Source organism: Canis aureus, chromosome X (assembly GCF_053574225.1).
Source record: "Canis aureus isolate CA01 chromosome X, VMU_Caureus_v.1.0, whole genome shotgun sequence".
NCBI classification, from domain to species: Eukaryota; Metazoa; Chordata; class Mammalia; order Carnivora; family Canidae; genus Canis; species Canis aureus.
The window spans coordinates 86,200,061-86,217,915 of record NC_135649.1 but is presented as its reverse complement, the minus strand read 5'-3'; the positions used below and the strand labels follow the sequence as shown (position 1 = coordinate 86,217,915).

Genomic DNA, 17,855 nt, shown 5'->3' with positions numbered 1-17,855 from the left:
AGGCAGGCCCATTCCGACAAGATGGAGGCTCCTGAACTAGTGATTTCAGCTCTTGGGTTCCTGGTCAGCCTTGCTTAAATGTGATTAGACTCTCCCTGCAATCTAAGACTTTCTTCCTTCCTTCCTGCTATCCTTCACAGGAGTCAGATATACACAGCAGTCCAACGGCTCTCCTGGCCTCTTCTGGCTCCTTCCACAATTTCCCTTGCCAACATTTTCCCTAATGCATCTTTTGTATATTCAGTCCCATCTTGGAGCTCACCCCTTGGAGGATCTACACTAACACAAAATTTAATGTCATAATTTAATGTCATGAAGCTTTTCTAAGGTAACAATACGTAATCGTGGCTGCTATTATTACTAGTAAGCTTGTAATTGACTTCTATCACCTTGTTTTATAAAGGCTGTCATCTGGCCATAATTTCCCCTATTCTTAGATGTACAGAGTTGATTTTTTTTTTTCCTGTAGGCTCCACACCCAACATGGGACCTGAACACACGACCCTGAGATCAAGAGTCACACGCTCTACTGACTGAGCCAGCCAGGCACTCCCAGAGTTGATTTTTTGATCTTTAAGAGCATGACTTTCTATTTACTCCTATTTGATTTCATATTTTATGATCTGATTCATTACTGAAATCACTATGCAGCCTGACTTAGGTACACAGAGTGGCTCCCATCAGCTCGTAAGAGCTGACCTAAATTTTTAGGGATTTTGCAAGCCAGTCATTAGTGTTACTTGCTTGAAATGGACTATGGTGAGGCATCTACACTGTGACAACTGGCAAGTGTTATAGATCAGGGCTTTTAAAACTTTTTTCAGAGAGCCAATTCACCAGCACACCACTGACCATTCTTCCCAAAAGTGTCTTCAGCACAGACAACAGTCTTAAATATGTCAGGACAAAGAGCAGAGCCCTAAAGTTCCATAATTCAGGAAGTCAAAATCAATGGCTCTCCTCAGCAACGTCCACTGTATCGGCACGCCACAGCAAGGCATTCTGTGGGCCTGAGTGCTGGAACTTTGGCATGAGCCTCGACAGACAAACCAGAGGAATACAGACTCTGAAGATTAAAATTTGTTAATCTGGGATTGTCTTATAGTTAAGGAAACATTTTGTAAGTGGTACTATCCAAAATAGAGATTTCCTTTGTCTTGCTCTCTTTGCAGGGAACTGGTGGTAGACAGACCATGATTCTGAAACCCCCGGATTCCACAGAGGAACCTCAGAGGCCACAGCCAAGAGGAGGCATCCAGAGTCCCTTAGCCCTGAGCCAACCAAACTGTTCCTCTTTCATCATTTTACAAGTCTGGGTTCCCATTTAAGAGATCTTTATAAAATGAACTCCAGTGGTTACAAGAAAAAGAAAAAAAGAAAAAGAAGAAAAGAAAGAAAAGAAAAGAGAAAAGAAAAGAGAAAAGAAAGCCACCATCTTAGTCATCTAGGCCATAAAATCAGACCACACTCTCTAACTTTCAAAAGAAAGACAGCTACTTGTTCTGAGAAAATTGCTGTAAGAGCTGTCTCTTACCTGAATTCCTCTCTATAGGTTCAAACACTGAGATCGTGTCATCACTGAGAAAGTATGAAATAACAAACATCCTGTCCACATCCGCACATTTGTGTGTGATGAGTTTTGCAAAAAACCGGAGTGTATTGCTTATGTTGCCATAGCTAAATGAAGAGAAATGAGGGTTACAGCCTTATTACAAATGTTTAAAAAAAAAAAACCTGCAAAAGGTGTGCTATGTTTTTTTTTTTTTTATTAAGGTATAACGGACTTACAACATTATGCTAGTTTCAGGTGTACAACATGATTCGATAGGATCACTGAAATAAATCTATTTAACATCCATCATTACCACATAGAGTTATACATTTTGCTTCTTGTGATGAGAACTTTTAAGATCTACTCTCTTCGCAACGTTCAAATACACAATACAGTATTACTAACTATAAACGCCATACTGTGTATTACATCCCCAGGATTTATTTTATAACTGCAGGTTTGTACCTTTTGACACTTTCACCCATTTCCCCCACCTCCCCTACCCACCAGGTGTGCTATGGTTTTAAGATAGTAGCGTGCACTCTCTAAAGTTGAAAAAGTTCAACCACCCTCTTAAGGCTCTAAATCTACATGAAGAGGAGTTATTCTCAGTTTATTAAAATATCTCTTATTCTTTAGATGTCCAGGGTAACCCACTGGGAAAATGTACCCAAAACAAAGGTAAACACACTCCTCAAACCAGCTACATCGAACAGCTGTTTCCTACTCACGAGGCTGGTCAGCGACCACAACAATCACATCAGCAGGAAGGACAGGCATCTGGCCCTTACTGGTCCAGCAGCAAGAGGATGTGCCCCACCGGTGCCTGGAGCCACTTCCCCCATGTTCACCTCCTACATTCTCAGGCCCATTTCCTTGCTCCCTTCCAGCCCCACATCCTCTCCTCCCTGAGCCACCCCGCCCCCGTTCTCCAGCATCCCTTCAACTCTCTTTAAGAGAAAAATTACCTCTTCCTTTTCAAATGCTGTATTAAATATTACAGACCTACTCCTTCATAGCACTTATAACCCATATTGTGAGTGGCTATTACTGGTCTGTTTTCCCAGGGCAAGGATGGTGCCTTATTAATCATTGTCTGATACTAAGTACTTTTTACATTATAAATACTCGCTAAATGTTTGCAGGAAGTGGTTAGAAGATCCATATAGATTCAAATTTGCACTCAGAATTCTACACATGAATAGAATAGCCTGAAAGATTGAAGAAGGGATCAAATTCTAGAATGCAAAGTTCCCAAAGTTGACTGCCTGGTCACTGAAGAAATTAATTTATGGTCCATCAGCAGAAGCATGTCTTGTGGAAATCAGCTAGTAAATGGTGGCCTTTGTAAAATACTAAACCTGTGGGGAGGGCTTTGGTAATGAAAATCATTACCCCAAGGAGGCACAGAGTAAAATAAACCATGGACTTCATCACTTCCTTGTCACGACTCAAAGCAGGGAGGCCCTCACTTTCAGATTCTCCTATGCCTAAGTTCATTCTTTCTTTGTGGTCACAGGAATGAAAATACAACAAAACGACAACAATAAGAACAAAACAAAACAGAACAGAACCTGTATTTCTGACTTGCTTTTCTCTGTCCCCCTCTCCAACTGCCCAAGGAAGTAGGGCTAAAAAAGCATGGTGCCAAGATTCCCAGCTACATGGGTTTAAGGCCTCATGGAAGATTTAAAGAAGCAGCTTGGGGGGCTAGCCTCAGAGAAAACCGAGGGCAAAACAGCCAGGGCTCCACAAGCTCTGTCTTCTTAGTTCCTACTTTCTCTGGCTTCAGACAGACCTCAGAAAGCATGGGGGCAGCTATACCTTGTCAGCCATCTTGTCTGGTACTTAACTGGATTTATAAGCAACAGATTTGGTAACCCCTGTCTCAAGAAGGACCCATTAACTTTCACAGGCGCCAGAAATATCACAGAAATATCAACTGAGGAAGATTTAACATCAGGCCACATGAACACTACTGTAAATGTAGCTTCTTAAAACTTACATACATTTGGAAGTGTGTATGTTAAGCATGGGTTTTTCACATTTAAAATGCCATTTTTTCACCTAAGTCTTGTGTTCTGGAGAGCTCGTCAGTCAGGAATAATTTACTCAAACAAAATCTTAGAGCAGCAGTTCACAAAGTTTGTTGTGTTTAAAAGTCACCTGGGGAACTTGTTAAATATACAGAATCCAGTCCTACCCCTAGAGATAGGGATTCAGTAGTTAGCTTGCATCTCCAGAAACCTGCATTTTTAATAAGCTCTCCCAGGAGATTCTGATGAAGTGGTCCCTGGAGCATACTTTGAAAAACACTGCAAGTATCTTCAGCTATTTCCTTGACTAGTAAGCTAATATCAAAATTCTCTAAACTCTCTTTTTATCACAATACTCCTCACACTCAAAAAACTAGCATTTTCTCTGGTTCCTATTATACCACCTCATATCGCTCCATATGGCTTTCTGGGACAGTGACAGGTTCAAACACATACACCTACAGCTACTTGTCATAACTGACTATGACATAGAGTTGACCCTTGAACAACACAAGGAACTGCCTGGGTCCACTTATACATGAGTTGTTGTTGTTGTTTTATAAACATAGTACTCCAAAAGAATCACTTGGTCATCCACTTCTCAGTGTATATTCACTCCCTTGATGATCTCTTCTAGGATCAAGTCTTTAAATACAAAAAAAAAAAAAAAAAGCCTTTAAATACCACCTACATGCTGAGGACTTCCAAACTTCTATTTCTTACTCAGATCTTTCTCCCAAACTCTACTCAGTATTTCCATCTGATAGTTAATAGACATCTCACACTTCACTTGTGCCCAAATTAAACTTCTGTTCTTGCCCCAACCTGCTTTTAAGATTTGAGAGAGAGAGAGAGAGAGAGCGAGCATGAGTGAGGGGGAGGGGCCCAGGGAGAAGCAGGCACCCCTCTGAGAAGGGAGCCCTATGCAGGGCTTGATCCCAGGACCCCAGGATCATGACCTGAGCCAAAGGCAGATGCTCCACTGAGCCACCCAGGTGCCCCTAAACCTGCCCTATCTACAGTCTTTTCCATAGACGGCAACCCTATCCTTCCAGCTGTTCAGGCCAAAACCTTGGGAGTCATCCTTAATGCCTCTCTTTCAGATTTCATATCCAAAGCTGTCAGGGAATCCCATTAGCTCGACCTTCAAAATAGTTCCAGAATCTGCTATGTGTCATCACTTTCACAGCACCCACCCAGATCCAAGTCATCCTAACTTTTCTCTTGGACCACTGTAATAGTCTCTGAACTAGTTCTAACTCCCATCATTGTCTTTCTCAACCGCTCCACTCATCACTCAAAGTCAAAAGAATCCTTAAAATGGTCTTTCAAGGCCTCTGTAGCATCTGATCCCCCACTACCTCTCCTAATCTGTTTCTGTTGCCCTTTACTCACGTCTTCTACCCATGTTGGCCTGCTTCATGCTCCGGACCATTACACCAACTGCTCCTTCTGCCTACAACAGGTTTCCTTTCCTTGCTAAGGTCCATCCAGACCACACTATTTTTAAAAATGAAACCGAGGGTGCTCCTCAGCCCTGCCCTGCCAGATCCTCCTTATTCTTCTCACACTTCTCCATACTTCTGGAATGCCCTTAGGTGTTATCTGTAGCATGCACTGTCTGCCTCCCCCAGCCAGACTGTATGTTCTATGAGAGTAGGGTTATGTGTCTGTTTCATTCACTGATGGATCTCAAGCCCCTAGATGTGTTCGGCACACAGGTATTCACAGTACTCTGTGAATATTTGTTGACTAAGAAAATGAATGGCTCGCTCAGGGCTATGTAACCCCTGAAGACCACAAAAACAGCAAGAGCTGTATTCTTGTGGTTGGAAGAGAGATGAAGGCTTATTTTTATGGATGAGAAAAAAAACTTTTTAAGAGAAAACAGCATGACTGATGGTGACAGCAGGTAGACAACATCTGAAGCAAGGCAGAGATTAAGATTAAACCATGAATTTTTGGATGCTCTATAGCTATGAATAGCACAACTCTGGGATAACAGCCTTCCTGGTGGGAAGTCATCTGTCTCTTCTATCCATAAGAATGAGAAGGGTGAAGCTTATTCTATTTGCTTACTTATTTATCCATTGCTTCTCTTCTTGGACAAAATATTTAATGAGCTCCAAGAAGGTAGCCAGCGCTGTTCTAACTCTGAGGGACACAGCAGAGCCAGTCCCTGCCCTCATGGTGCTCTTGAACCAGGGGAACACCACGATTACATAAACCGATTACATAAACAAGTAACTGCCATACACTGTGGGAAGTTCAGGCTCTGTGGCAAGAAAGTAAGCTCCAAGAGACAGGCCTTTCTGGGTTCAAATTCTAGTTCAACTAAAAATTAGCTGTGTGAGCTCAGGCAAATTGCGTATCATCTCTGACCCCCCAGTTCCCTCATGTGAGGAATGGGTACCACAGTATTATTTACTTTATGAGATTGTTTTGAGGAATAGATGAGCTCAAGTATCATAAAGTAGTTAGCACACCATAACCATAAACTGCTTGTTAGTAGTGGTAATATTATTACTATTACTACTACTACTATTACTACTACTCCTAAAGGTATGACCAGTAGAGTACTATGGGTACACACAGAACAAAGTAATTCCACCAGTGCAGCCAGAAAAGATATTCTGGTTCTCCCAAGTCAGACTAGACAATCTGCTCAGCAGGCCATCACAGTGAATTTGTACCCAGAAGATGAAGGCCTTTGTTCCATCAAAAACCTGATGTGCTCTAATTTGGAACTATTTCCTCCTCAAATGATTCAAAGTTGATCACCATTAACCTCATACAACAGTTAGTACCCAGGAAGTTTTTAACAGCAATGTACATATAACCAACGTATGTCACACACAACCGTACATCTCAATCCACAGTGTACTTGCATTAAGAACCCATTTCTGCATGCTCTCTGAGATCATCTTCCTTAGGTTCTCACAGTTTTAAAACCTTGAGTTATTCACACTCATGTGTAAATCTCCAGCTGAATGTGCCAGTTACTATGGAAACAAGGTCACTGTGTAGGAGGAGCTTGAGGGAAGTGTATTCCTAGCATGGAACAAGCAGTGGACAGAAAAAAACAAAATTAGACACATTTGTGCCTGTACCACCAATGGCCCAGCCAGGGCAGCAGGACAAGAAGGTGGAATGCTGTCTACAGTCAGTGTCCTGTGGGCAAGTTGATGTGGTGTAGACAGAAAGAGAGACTAAAGGCAACGACCCACAAGGAGCTGTTCCCCCCTCCCCGGGGTTCCAGGAGCAACACCCTAGATCATATTTCATCTTGTTTACTTATAAGAAAAATTCCCTCTCCTTTTACAATAGGGACATTCTTCTTGCCTGCCTCCTTCGGGTGGCTGCCCTAAAAAGCAGCAGTTAGTGAAAAGTATCCATCAGAAGTCCTGCCCTGTAAACTCTTATCTGTAAGGAGGATTGAGTATGAGTTAGTGTCCCTCTTCTGTGATTGGAATTAGTGGTTCTCAAAGCCCGGTGTGCATCAAAACCATCTGGAAGGCTGATTAAAACACAGTACAGGTCCTACCACCCCCAGAGTTTCTGCCTTAACAGGTCTAGGATGAGGCACAAGTAGCAGTATTTCTAACCAGTTGTAGAACCATCAGTTCTACAACTTAAAAAACAGAACTCTAAAATCCTTAAAAATAAGGGATTTTTTATTTTTTATTTTTTATTTTTTATTTTTTTTTATTTTTTTTATTTTTTAAATAAGGGATTTTTAAAAAAAATATTTTCCTTTTAACTAATCTCTACACCCAGCATGGGACTCAAACCTACAATCCCCGAGATCAAGAGTCACATGCTCTTCCAACTGAGCCAGCCAGGCGCCCCAAGGATTATTTCTTAAAATGGCAAAAGCCAGGGGCACCTCGGTGGCTCAGTGGGTTAAACATCTGTCTTTGGCTCAGGTCATGATCTCAGGGTCCTGGGATTGAGCCCCACAGCAGGCTGTCTGCTCAGTGGGGAGCCTGCTTCTCCCTCTGCCACTGCCTGCCACTCTGCCTGCTTGAGCTCTCTGTGTCAAATAAATAAATATAATCTTAAAAAAAAAAAAAGGCAAAAGCCTTCATGTCATGGCCAAGACAACCTTCTATGTATTCTATATAATTCTTAATATGTTTTCACCACTTTTACAAATAGAGCAAAACTTTTCTTCTGTCTACGTCAAAATGTTCTACAATTGTATCTGATCCCATTTAACTTTATCAAATTCTGGAGGCTTTTTCATCTCTTTCTTCTGGTCTTACTACATGTTTCCTTTATCATTTTTCATCACCAGTTCTCCTGATTCAGTATTTCCCCTCGCATAGGACTTCGATGTTTAGCCCGCATCTTATTCAAATGTTTGCAACATTCTCCCACCACTTTTTCCCCAACTTAACTTCTCCAGGGTCTGCTCTCCCTGCAGAAATAAAAAGGAGCCATGGGTAGTGCCCACATTCTATACACATGATGGAGCAGCAGATTTTTCCTTGTATATATGAGGAATACCTTTGAAAGTCCATCTTTTGAAATTATATTCAGCCATAGGAATAATCTATGGTTACTAAACTCAAACCTCTCAAGTGAAAACAATAATTGTCAAGTATTATTCTGAAAAATACTTAAGAGTCACTAAAGCCTCTATACCAAGGGTAGGAAACTATAGCATGTGGATCAAATATGGCCAGCCACCTGGTTTTGTCTGGGCTATGAGCTAAGAATGGCTTTCACGTTTTTGAATGGTTGGGAAACATCAAGAGAATATTATTTTGTGATGTGTAAAAAATTGTATGGAATTCAAATGTCAATGTCCATAAACAAAGTTTTATTGGAACACAGTCACACATTTGTTTATGGACTCTTTGGCTGCTTTCACACTATGATGACAGAGCTAGGTGGTTGTAACAGAGGCCCAATGCCTACAAAGCCAAAAATATTTATGATCTGATCCATAACAAAACATTTTACTGACCCCTACTCTATACCACTTCCTAGGGACCATCTTAAGGAGATATGTGTATGGAAAGGCAACATAATTTGGGGATAATAAAACTTTCAGGGCTTCCAGATTACACATTAAAATAATCACTCAAGTGCTCACTTCAGCAGCACATATACTAAAACTGGAATAAGGGGATGCCTGTGTGGCTCAGCAGTTTGGCGCCTGCCTTTGGCCCAGGGCGCGGTCCTGGAGTCCCAGGATCGAGTCCCACGTCGGGCTCCCAGCATGGAGCCTGCTTCTCCCTCCTCCTGTGTCTCTGCCTCTCTCTCTCTATCATAAATAAATAAATAAATAAATAAATCTTTAAAAATAAATAAATAAATAAAATAAAACTGGAATAATACAGAGAAGATTAGCATGGCTCCTGTGCCATTAGGATGGCGAGCAAATTCGTGTTTTAAAAAATAAAAATAATAAAATAACAAATCGATGGTAAGAAAGTGGAGAAAAGAGAACCCTCATTCACTGTTGGTGGGAATGCATGGGGCAGCCACTTTGGAAAACAGTATGGAGGTTCCTGAAAAAATTAAAACCACTATATGATCCAGCCATTCCACTTCTGGGTATATATCCAGAGGAAATGAAATCACTGTCCCGAAGACATACCCACACCCCTGTGTTCACTGCGGCATTACACACAATAGCCAAGACATAGAAGCAACCTAAGCGTCTAGCAACAGATAAATGGATATGGAAGATGCCACATGCGCATACGCAAAGGAATATTACCCAAACATAAAAAAGGAGGAAATCCTGCCATTTGTGACAACATAAATGGACCTCGAGGGCATTATGCTAAGTGAAATAAGTCAGAGAAAGACAAATACTGTATGATCTCTCTTACATGTGGGATCTCAAAAAACCAAACTCACAGAACAGATCAAATGGGTGGCTGCCAGAGGTGGGGGTAGGGGGTGGGCAAATGGGTAGAGGGGATCAAAAGGTATAAACTGCCAGTTATAAAATCAGAAGTCCTAGGGGTTTAACGTACAACATGGTGACTGTGGTTAACAATACTCTCTTGTATATTTAAAAGTTGCTGAGAGAGTAGATCTTAAAAGTTATCACAAAAGGAAAAAAAATCCTAACTAAGTGAAGTGACTGATGTGATCTAATCTTCCAGTGGTGATCGTTTTTTCAAAATGTATACATATCCAGTCAGGTTGCACACCTTAAGATAACATAATGTTATAGGTCAATTACACCTCAATGAAACTGGGACAAAAAATAAATAAAATAACCACTCAATTGAGGACCTCTTAATACTTGTATGTTAATCAATTTCATTAAAAAGCTATAATGGTATGTGCTTGGACTTTTAATTATACGAGCTGAGTGTCATGTCTTCGGCCACAAGGGCTACACTATAAACCCTGAACGCATTTGGGAAAGATCAGACTGGTATCACGGTTCCCTCAAGCACCTGTCTTTTTCCATGAACTTCTTGAAGTCCCTCTGATGAGGTGTGGGCACGAGGCCTATACAGGAACGGAGAGAATCCTCTTCAGAACCAAAGCCGGTGTAAGGTGGAAATTTCCTTTCTATTTTTGGAAGAGGTGGAGCCTTGCATGGAATCGAGGTAAAGTTCTCTATAACAAAACAAAGGCAAATGAAACGTCAATATTTTTTTTTTTGCCCTGATTGTGGCTGTTTTGAAAGGTTTGTTATGTTTTCAAGATGGACATGGAGAGCTTTGTGTGGACTATTTTAAACTCTTTCAAACAAAACACAGCAAAACCCTGTGAGGGTAGGTTTCAATCATGTTTATAAAAACCACAGAACTCACTCAATAATCGCCATTGGTTTGAAAGAAAGAAAGGAAAAAAAAAGAAACTGCCTGTGTCAAATAAGTAAACATTTCTCTTTTGTCATCACATCCCCATGTCTGACTATTTTTCGTTCTTTTCTGATTTTCCCAATGATAACGAAAATTCAAACTTGGAACCTTTTGCCACCCATAGCCTGTTTTAACCTGCGACTCAGCCCTCTCCTAACTTCAGCCAACACCCACTAATCAAATTCCTTTCTAAACAGGACTGATTCCTGACTGTTTTGCCTTTACCTTCCCCATCCACTGTCCCCTCCCTCCTGTGTCCACTTTTTCAGGCCTCTCTCCTTCCTCTACCTCAACGCCAGGCCATGGCACTTCCCCATCTAGTGACAAAACAAAACTAAAAGTTCCTCTCACCAGCCACCGCTCCAGGTTGCTCTTGTGACTGTCCAAGAAAAGACGGAAATTGTACTAAAATGTGACAAAGCAAAAATACCCAAAACCCGCCCAAAAAACAAAAATAAAACCGATAACAAATACACGAAACTTTAAAAATCACCTCTGCCGACTCACTCAAAGGGCGTGTTACTTGGAAATACTATTGATTTTCTTCACGTACTTCTCATCTGCGAGGAGGGAGAGATGGACAGGGAGCTGAGGACATTTATGTAACAGCCTGGGAGCTTTCAGGCCCTCATTTGTGAGGCTGTATAATCTTTGAGAAGCGTGTATGCTCTCCAGAGCGACTAGCATGTTGAACCAATGGCTCCAAGTCACTTACTTATGTTTATCCAAAGGGCAAAGAAAATGGCAGGATCTTCCCGAAAGCAAAACACAAGACAACTCATGGAATCGAACTTCTACTTCTCCAACCTTGAGTGTCCCCTAGGTGCTGCCATTCGTGACTCAAGAGTAGTTCCATATGAACAAAGATTTCCTTTTCCTCTGTCAAAGTTCTAACCGAATCAAGAGTACAGATTTAGAGCACACCTCTGTAACTGGAAACGTGCATCAGTTTGTCATCCAAGGCAACCTAATTCTTAAAATTGAGGGGTTTTTTGTGCATGTTTGTTGTTTTTGTTTTGTTTTGTTTTACTGCTGGAACGAAGAAAGGCAAAGGGTTTGAGGCTATTTCTAACTCTGATTGGAAGACATTTTCAACTTTTGCATTTCCTTAGACTTCCTTATTTCTTAGCCTTTGCACGAAATCCCCTCAAGCATAATCCCCAAAAGAGTATTGTTCTACCCTAACAGAAACCGTTCACAGAAGACATATTGGCAGAGAGAATGCCATCAAAGATTTCTCACTGGCTCAGTGAAAGGGAGCAGCCAGGCAGCCAGTACAGAAGTGACTTGAGAGCCTCCCCTCTTGCTATTTTTGTGGCAATTAAAACCTTGGTAATAAAGAGGAAAGTTCAGATCTTGGAATTAGGCTTGAACTACAGCAGACCCTATCATTGCTGACCATTAAATTAAACACGCCACTGATTGGAACCTTCATTTCAGGTAAAGGACCATAGGATGGCAGGGAAAGCTCCACATGATTATTAGGAAATTATTTGGGCCATGATCCGTTTCTTATGACAGGGGACATATACACACACACAACTCTCTCCATACTAATCTGAACAGTGTAACCAAAAGAAGACACATACTGAATCACGAAGTAATTAAGAATGCATTCTATACCTCCCCGTCAAATTACAGGTTTTATAACAGTGTTGTTTTCTTAACTACATAATTTTTGCAACAGATTTAAGTAACAAAAGAACCAATTTAGAGTTTTCCTCTGCACCCACAGTGCCATCTAGTGTATAAAAGCCGAGAATTGTCCCACTCCATCATGCTTGACTTTTTTGTACCACGTACATCTTTTTGGATCCTCTGGCCCAAGATCCAGAGAAATCTGGATAACTGTGTACATTCGCAAGGCTTCAGGCTTGCACCAGAATGTTTCCTGCCTTTGGTTTTCCATCATCCCAGCATCCTGCATGCTTCAGGTATTAAAAACCATTTGTTGGCTATGTGAAAAATTATGTGTGTTTATACACAGCATCTTCCCAAACATCTTCTCCAGCGGCATTCTGCTGAACCCTGAGACACATCTGTCTTTCCAATGGTTTGATTCCTCTAATTCCCAGTGACTTGCAAAAACATATATACCATTGTCTATCCACGATTAACTAGATTCCAACAAATTTACAGAAAGGTGCTAGGTTTTTAAAAGGAATCTTAAAAAAAAAACAAAAAAAAAATAAAATAAAAGGAATCTTAATGCCCCTTCTAATATTTGCCATCTCAGTTGGAAACAGTGCTGGAGAAAGCCTTCCATCACCTCAACGTTCATCTTGTATATTCTAGTAACCCAGATATGGACCCGGACTTGGAGAGGCCTAGAGCCTATAACATAATTTGGGAGGAAATCTTCAACACAAAGAATGCCAAATTATTATGACAAAATCAGATCCAGGGCCTTTGACTGGGGCTCCTGCAAAGGAAGAACCCTAAAGCTCAAGCTTCATTAAGTTCATTAATATCAAAGTATCCCCCTTTCTGCTTGTACCCAATATACCCAGGTCAAATGATTTGAGTCAGATGTTCATTTCTGGGTCAAATAATTAGTGAATCACACACTTTTTGAGCTCTAGCTAGAACATCCTTAGGGATCATCCATTCCTCAATCCTCTGTACTTCATAAGGGAAGAAAAAGAGGAAAAAATGTTAGATCCATTGGGGTCATGTGGTGCAACGAGAGGCAAAGTCTACTCCATTATTGCAGCCTAAGATAGCTAATTTGCTCAGATGATCATTAAAACTCTTATCTTGGATGTCCCACTGCTTCCAGCACCAAGAGTTCAGAGTTCATCAAGAGGCCAGAAATAACATCACAAAATTAAAGATGATTTAAGAATTTTGTTCTTCCATCTGCTTTGGGCTCAGGTCCTGATCCTGGGGTCCTGGGATCGAGTCCCACATCAGGCTCCCCTGCAGGGAGCCTGCTTCTCCCTCTACCTATGTCTCTGCTTCTCTATGTCTCTCATGAATAAATAAATAAAATCATTTTTTTTAAAAGAATTTGCTCATCCTTAATGTCAGTATAGCCTAATAAGTATTCAAGAGCAGTGAGAATGGCTGGTCTTTTACTAGTTTGGTTCCCAGCCACTAAGAATAGATGATAGCAAGTTCTCCTATAGTAAAGAAATAATAATCCAAGGCAGTAGTTCTAAGGTAAGAACATTTTACATTCACGTCCCCATTCCTTCAGTGAAAGAAACACATGCTGGAGCCCCTGGAGCCTTTTCTAACCTTTATGCTACAGGAAAGTCCAACAGGCCTCCATCTGCCAGTCCGTGTTCATCCACATGAAATAATGAAGGAGTGACATGCTACAGCCCAGCAGGTGAGCCAGGGCCAGCAGGAAGGCCAAGTGACCTAGGGGGGAGAGTCACATTGGAATGTTTTGTGCAAGAAGTCTATGGAATTGCTTTCTCCTTGGAATCCTTAAACACACAAAAAAAATCTTATCTTTCTTAGGAGACAAACTGGGTTTTACAACAGGGTACCAATACCTCTTGGAAAAAGCACGAAGGCTGCATTTATGAATCTTCCCCACTGGCTTCCCCTTAGGAGGTCCCTAGTTGTGTGGTTAGCACCTGTCATCTCCTTCCTGTGGTGCTGCGGAGTGGAGACACTAGGTATTCTACTGACCACAATTACTGACACGGAAGGAAATGGGACTGCAGTTATTAGCAGGAATTTGTTCTGGTTTGAGCTCCAATGTACCCAAGTATGATGTATAAAATTTGGTCTGATGAATTTATAGAAGCAGATGAAGTCTAAATAAAAATTAAAATGTCAGAAGTAACTGTATCTAAGTAACATTAAGTACATTAATTTAACCTTACCAAAAAGTCAGAAATGGCAACGTAAAGATTATCAGGGAACACGGATTCACAACCCACCCACCCCCCGCCTCCGCTGCATCACGGATGTAATTTCTAGTCATTACTTACATTAAGTACACTGTTGTTACTTAAGAAATGTTGTGTAATAATAGTGTCTGTTAAATGGAATATTTTAACATATGTTATGAGAAATCTAAAAAGTCAGCGTGACTATAAAATGCATCATAATTTTGCATTTGCATAATTTTCTGTTTAAATGCATAATGCTCGTGTTATATTAGCTTTAAAGGCACAAACCACTTTTTTTTTTACATAATACATAATCCTATAGAGTGAACAAAAGAAGGTAGCAGAAAGGAATTAAACACTAGGGCTCAACACAAATGGACCCTTGGGCATGTGAAGCGGATTCATTTGCTGAGGATGGCTAGATTTAGAGTATGCCACTGAATTCACTCTGCCTCTGCAACTTCCCTGCAAACCTGTTAAGAGACTAACAATGTACCATGTCTCACCATCATCATATTCATTTTCCCAAATGCCACCTTTATATTCTCAAAATCAAGGTGATGGACAATCATGGACCAAATGTTGGGCTCTCCATTGAAGGGATCACATGATGTTTTGGAAACTTTGCCCCATCCTTTATGTTATGATCATCTTTCAGTATGACTTGAGTCCATACTTTCAGTTCCCTTATCTTTTCTTTTTTTTTTTTTTTTCAAATTTTAAGTCTGTACTGACAACTTATTTACTCTGAACAGGTATTGACATTTATTAAAAACCAAATTCTCCCTCCCAAAGACCTATATAGCCCACTAGCAACTTCTCTATAATAGCTACCACATGCACATTCCTGGCTGCCTCTTGTTCACAGTCCCCAAAACTAGTATTCCCAACTGTGTCCACGAAAGAGGATAAATGTTAGAAAATAAGAGACCACCAATGTGGACCTACAAGGCCCACGTATTTTAACGCATCTGCCATACAGATGCAATGGAACAACTTCCCTTAATGAACCAAAGAGTGAGGGTCACCTGGGTGGCTCAGTGGCTGACCATCTGCCTTTGGCTCAGGTCATGATCCCAGGGTCCTAGGATCGAGTCCCACTTCGGGCTCCCCATGGCAAGCCTGCTTCTCCCTCTGCCTAGGTCTCTGCCTCTCTCTGGGTCTCTCATGAATAAATACAATCTTTAAAAAAAGGGAGTGAAATTGAAAGTCTTCTTTATTCCAATCCTTTGTGTGTGCTCTGCTTTCTCCCGTGATGTAAAGATTCCCAGGAGGGAGGGTGCCTGGGTGGCTCAGGTGGTTAAGTACCTGACTCTTGGTTTCAGCTCAGGTCGTGATCTCAGGGTCTTAGGATCTAGCCTTGCATTGGGCTCCGACTGACATGGAGCCTACTTGAGATTCTCTCCCTCTCTCTCTCTGCCACTCCCCCTGTGCAATCACTCACTTAATCAATGAACAAATAAAATCTTTAAAAAAGAGAGAGAGAGATTCCCAGGAAGCCAGGAATACTAATGGGACACCGAAACACAAGAGGTGCTCATCTCATTCTAGAGAAAAAGCACCTTATCTTTTAAGAAGCTTTGGTTGCTTCTGGCTTCTATCTCATCCCTCAGGGAAGTGTGCTCATATGAACACTCCAATGTTCAGAGAGGAGTGCAGGAGTAAGCAGCACTCCCACCCCAGCCAAACCCCAACCTGGGAGGTTGGCAAGTCCCACCAGCCTGTACTTAGCCTAGCACCAGCAGGTGCCTGGAGCAGGGCCCAGGATGAGGGCAGAGCTGGCTGGCAGGTTTCACAAATGAAGGGTTTGTTTTTCAGGTTTCGTTTTTCAGGTTTCGTATCAGATCCTTCCCTGCTTCTATGATTCCCATAACACCATCCAACGTGCTGTAGGTTTCTGTTCTCCTTCCCACCTAAGAAACTCTTTGACTCTGTAGCTCCTAAGTCCTACCACAATAATCTGTGCCTGGTAGGTTTTTAATAAATCACCTGTTTTCATTCTGAACTGGACTCATCTGAATAGAATACCTAAGAAGAGAGAAAAGCTGGAAACATAGCAGGGCTTCATCAGAAAAAGGTAGAGCAAACTGGCACAAGAGAATTCCCCCAGAGAACTCAAAGACACAGTATATCCATTGTAGTTAGCAAGAATTCAGTGAAAAGAAAAGCATTCAGATTCCCATTTCAGTCGCTCAACCAGAAAACACTGACCCTATATTGCAGTAAGGTGGGAGGCTGGCTTTTATAAAGGAAAACAGAAGCCTCTGGCATCAGGCGGACAAGTTCAAATCTCAGCTCACCCTTTACTCACTGCATAATCTTTGACAAGTTAGCCCTCTTAAGCCTCAGTTTCTTCATCTCAAAAATGGGAATAATGAATAAGCCTCGGGTCGTTGTTAGTAACGAGTAAGACAACAAATGTCCAACAGAGAGCAAATGCTCAATAAATGGTAGCTCTTAGGAGCATTTAAAACTCAAAAGCAAAATTTTAAGTAGGGAATAAAGATTCTAAATTTTAAATATTATTTTCTAATGTACATATGTATCACTCACCAATTCCATATTTCGTCTTATAATAAGTCTTCGTAAATTCATCACAGTCACAAAGAAGTACTTTCCTTCCCCATACATTGATGGTGGCTCCTATGAATAGGTCACTATCTTTGTAAAACTCTTGATCTAATTTTCCTAGCTAATAAAAACAAAGGAACAAAGTATTGGCATCATAGACCCTCCAAAGACCCAGGCATTACCTTCCCCCCAAAAAAATTGCTAAAAAAAACCCACTCACTTATATCATTTATAACAGAACTTTTTAAATCAAACCAAGACAACTAGTTGCTGTCAACATTTGGAAAATCTTTTAGTCGTATAGTGCTTGCAAACAGCAAGCACTTAAGCATGTTTAGTGTTGACAGCCAGCAGTACAATGTGTGCATTTATGTATTCGTTAACTTCATTCACAGTTAATCTCAGAAGACAATCTGTGACTCACACTGCACATTTCACGTTCCAGGAAAGTCACTCTGGAAGCAGCAACGAAATGTGAAGGTTCCTCACCTTGTATTTATCCAACAGGTAGCCATCCACTCGATTCTCTTTCAAGCCACCATAAATATTAAGAACTGTTCGATCTGTTACCTGGCCTGGCTGACAGACTCCAGGTGGGCCATACTGGAAGACAAAATCCATACAAGGTCTGGTAGATGGCCTACTAATCACAAAAACCATCATGGTGAGGGGCTCAAGTGGGAAATAGGCATTGTATGTGAAGGGAAGCAAACACACCACCCCAAAATAGGCCTCTTGGGTGTGCTGGGTTTTTTTAAGAAACAACAGACATGGAAGAAGCTGAAATACTCTTCTGTAAAAGACATTTACAAGGATAAAGGAAATCTAAATTTATAAGAGTGTCTCCCTCTGTGTACCACGAAAAGAAAGAAGACTTGAGATCTCTAAGACCTCTGATTAGTGGAAAAGATGACAACCTAAATCTGCATCACAGCCTTACTTTTGTTTACTGTGCTTTTCTTGGTGACCCCCTATAACTACCCTTCTTCCCACCTCCCCTGGCAGCTTG

The 17,855-nt window shown here is 41.2% G+C and overlaps 1 protein-coding gene and 1 pseudogene across 2 annotated transcripts in view; one reads left to right on the top strand and one right to left on the bottom strand.

Moving 5' to 3' along the window:
- Window positions 1-17,855, bottom strand: part of EFHC2 (EF-hand domain containing 2) — a 197,225-nt gene that overhangs the window by 86,199 nt on the left and 93,171 nt on the right. For both annotated transcript variants that reach the window (XM_077890289.1, XM_077890290.1), the window contains 4 exons: window positions 17,336-17,449; window positions 16,829-16,967; window positions 10,014-10,179; window positions 1,535-1,677 (listed from right to left, as the gene is read on the bottom strand). In XM_077890289.1, coding sequence (XP_077746415.1) covers window positions 1,535-1,677; window positions 10,014-10,179; window positions 16,829-16,967; window positions 17,336-17,449 — 562 coding nt within the window. The remainder of the gene's footprint in view (window positions 1-1,534; window positions 1,678-10,013; window positions 10,180-16,828; window positions 16,968-17,335; window positions 17,450-17,855) is intronic.
- LOC144309297 (U6 spliceosomal RNA) lies at window positions 8,909-9,002 on the top strand (annotated as a pseudogene).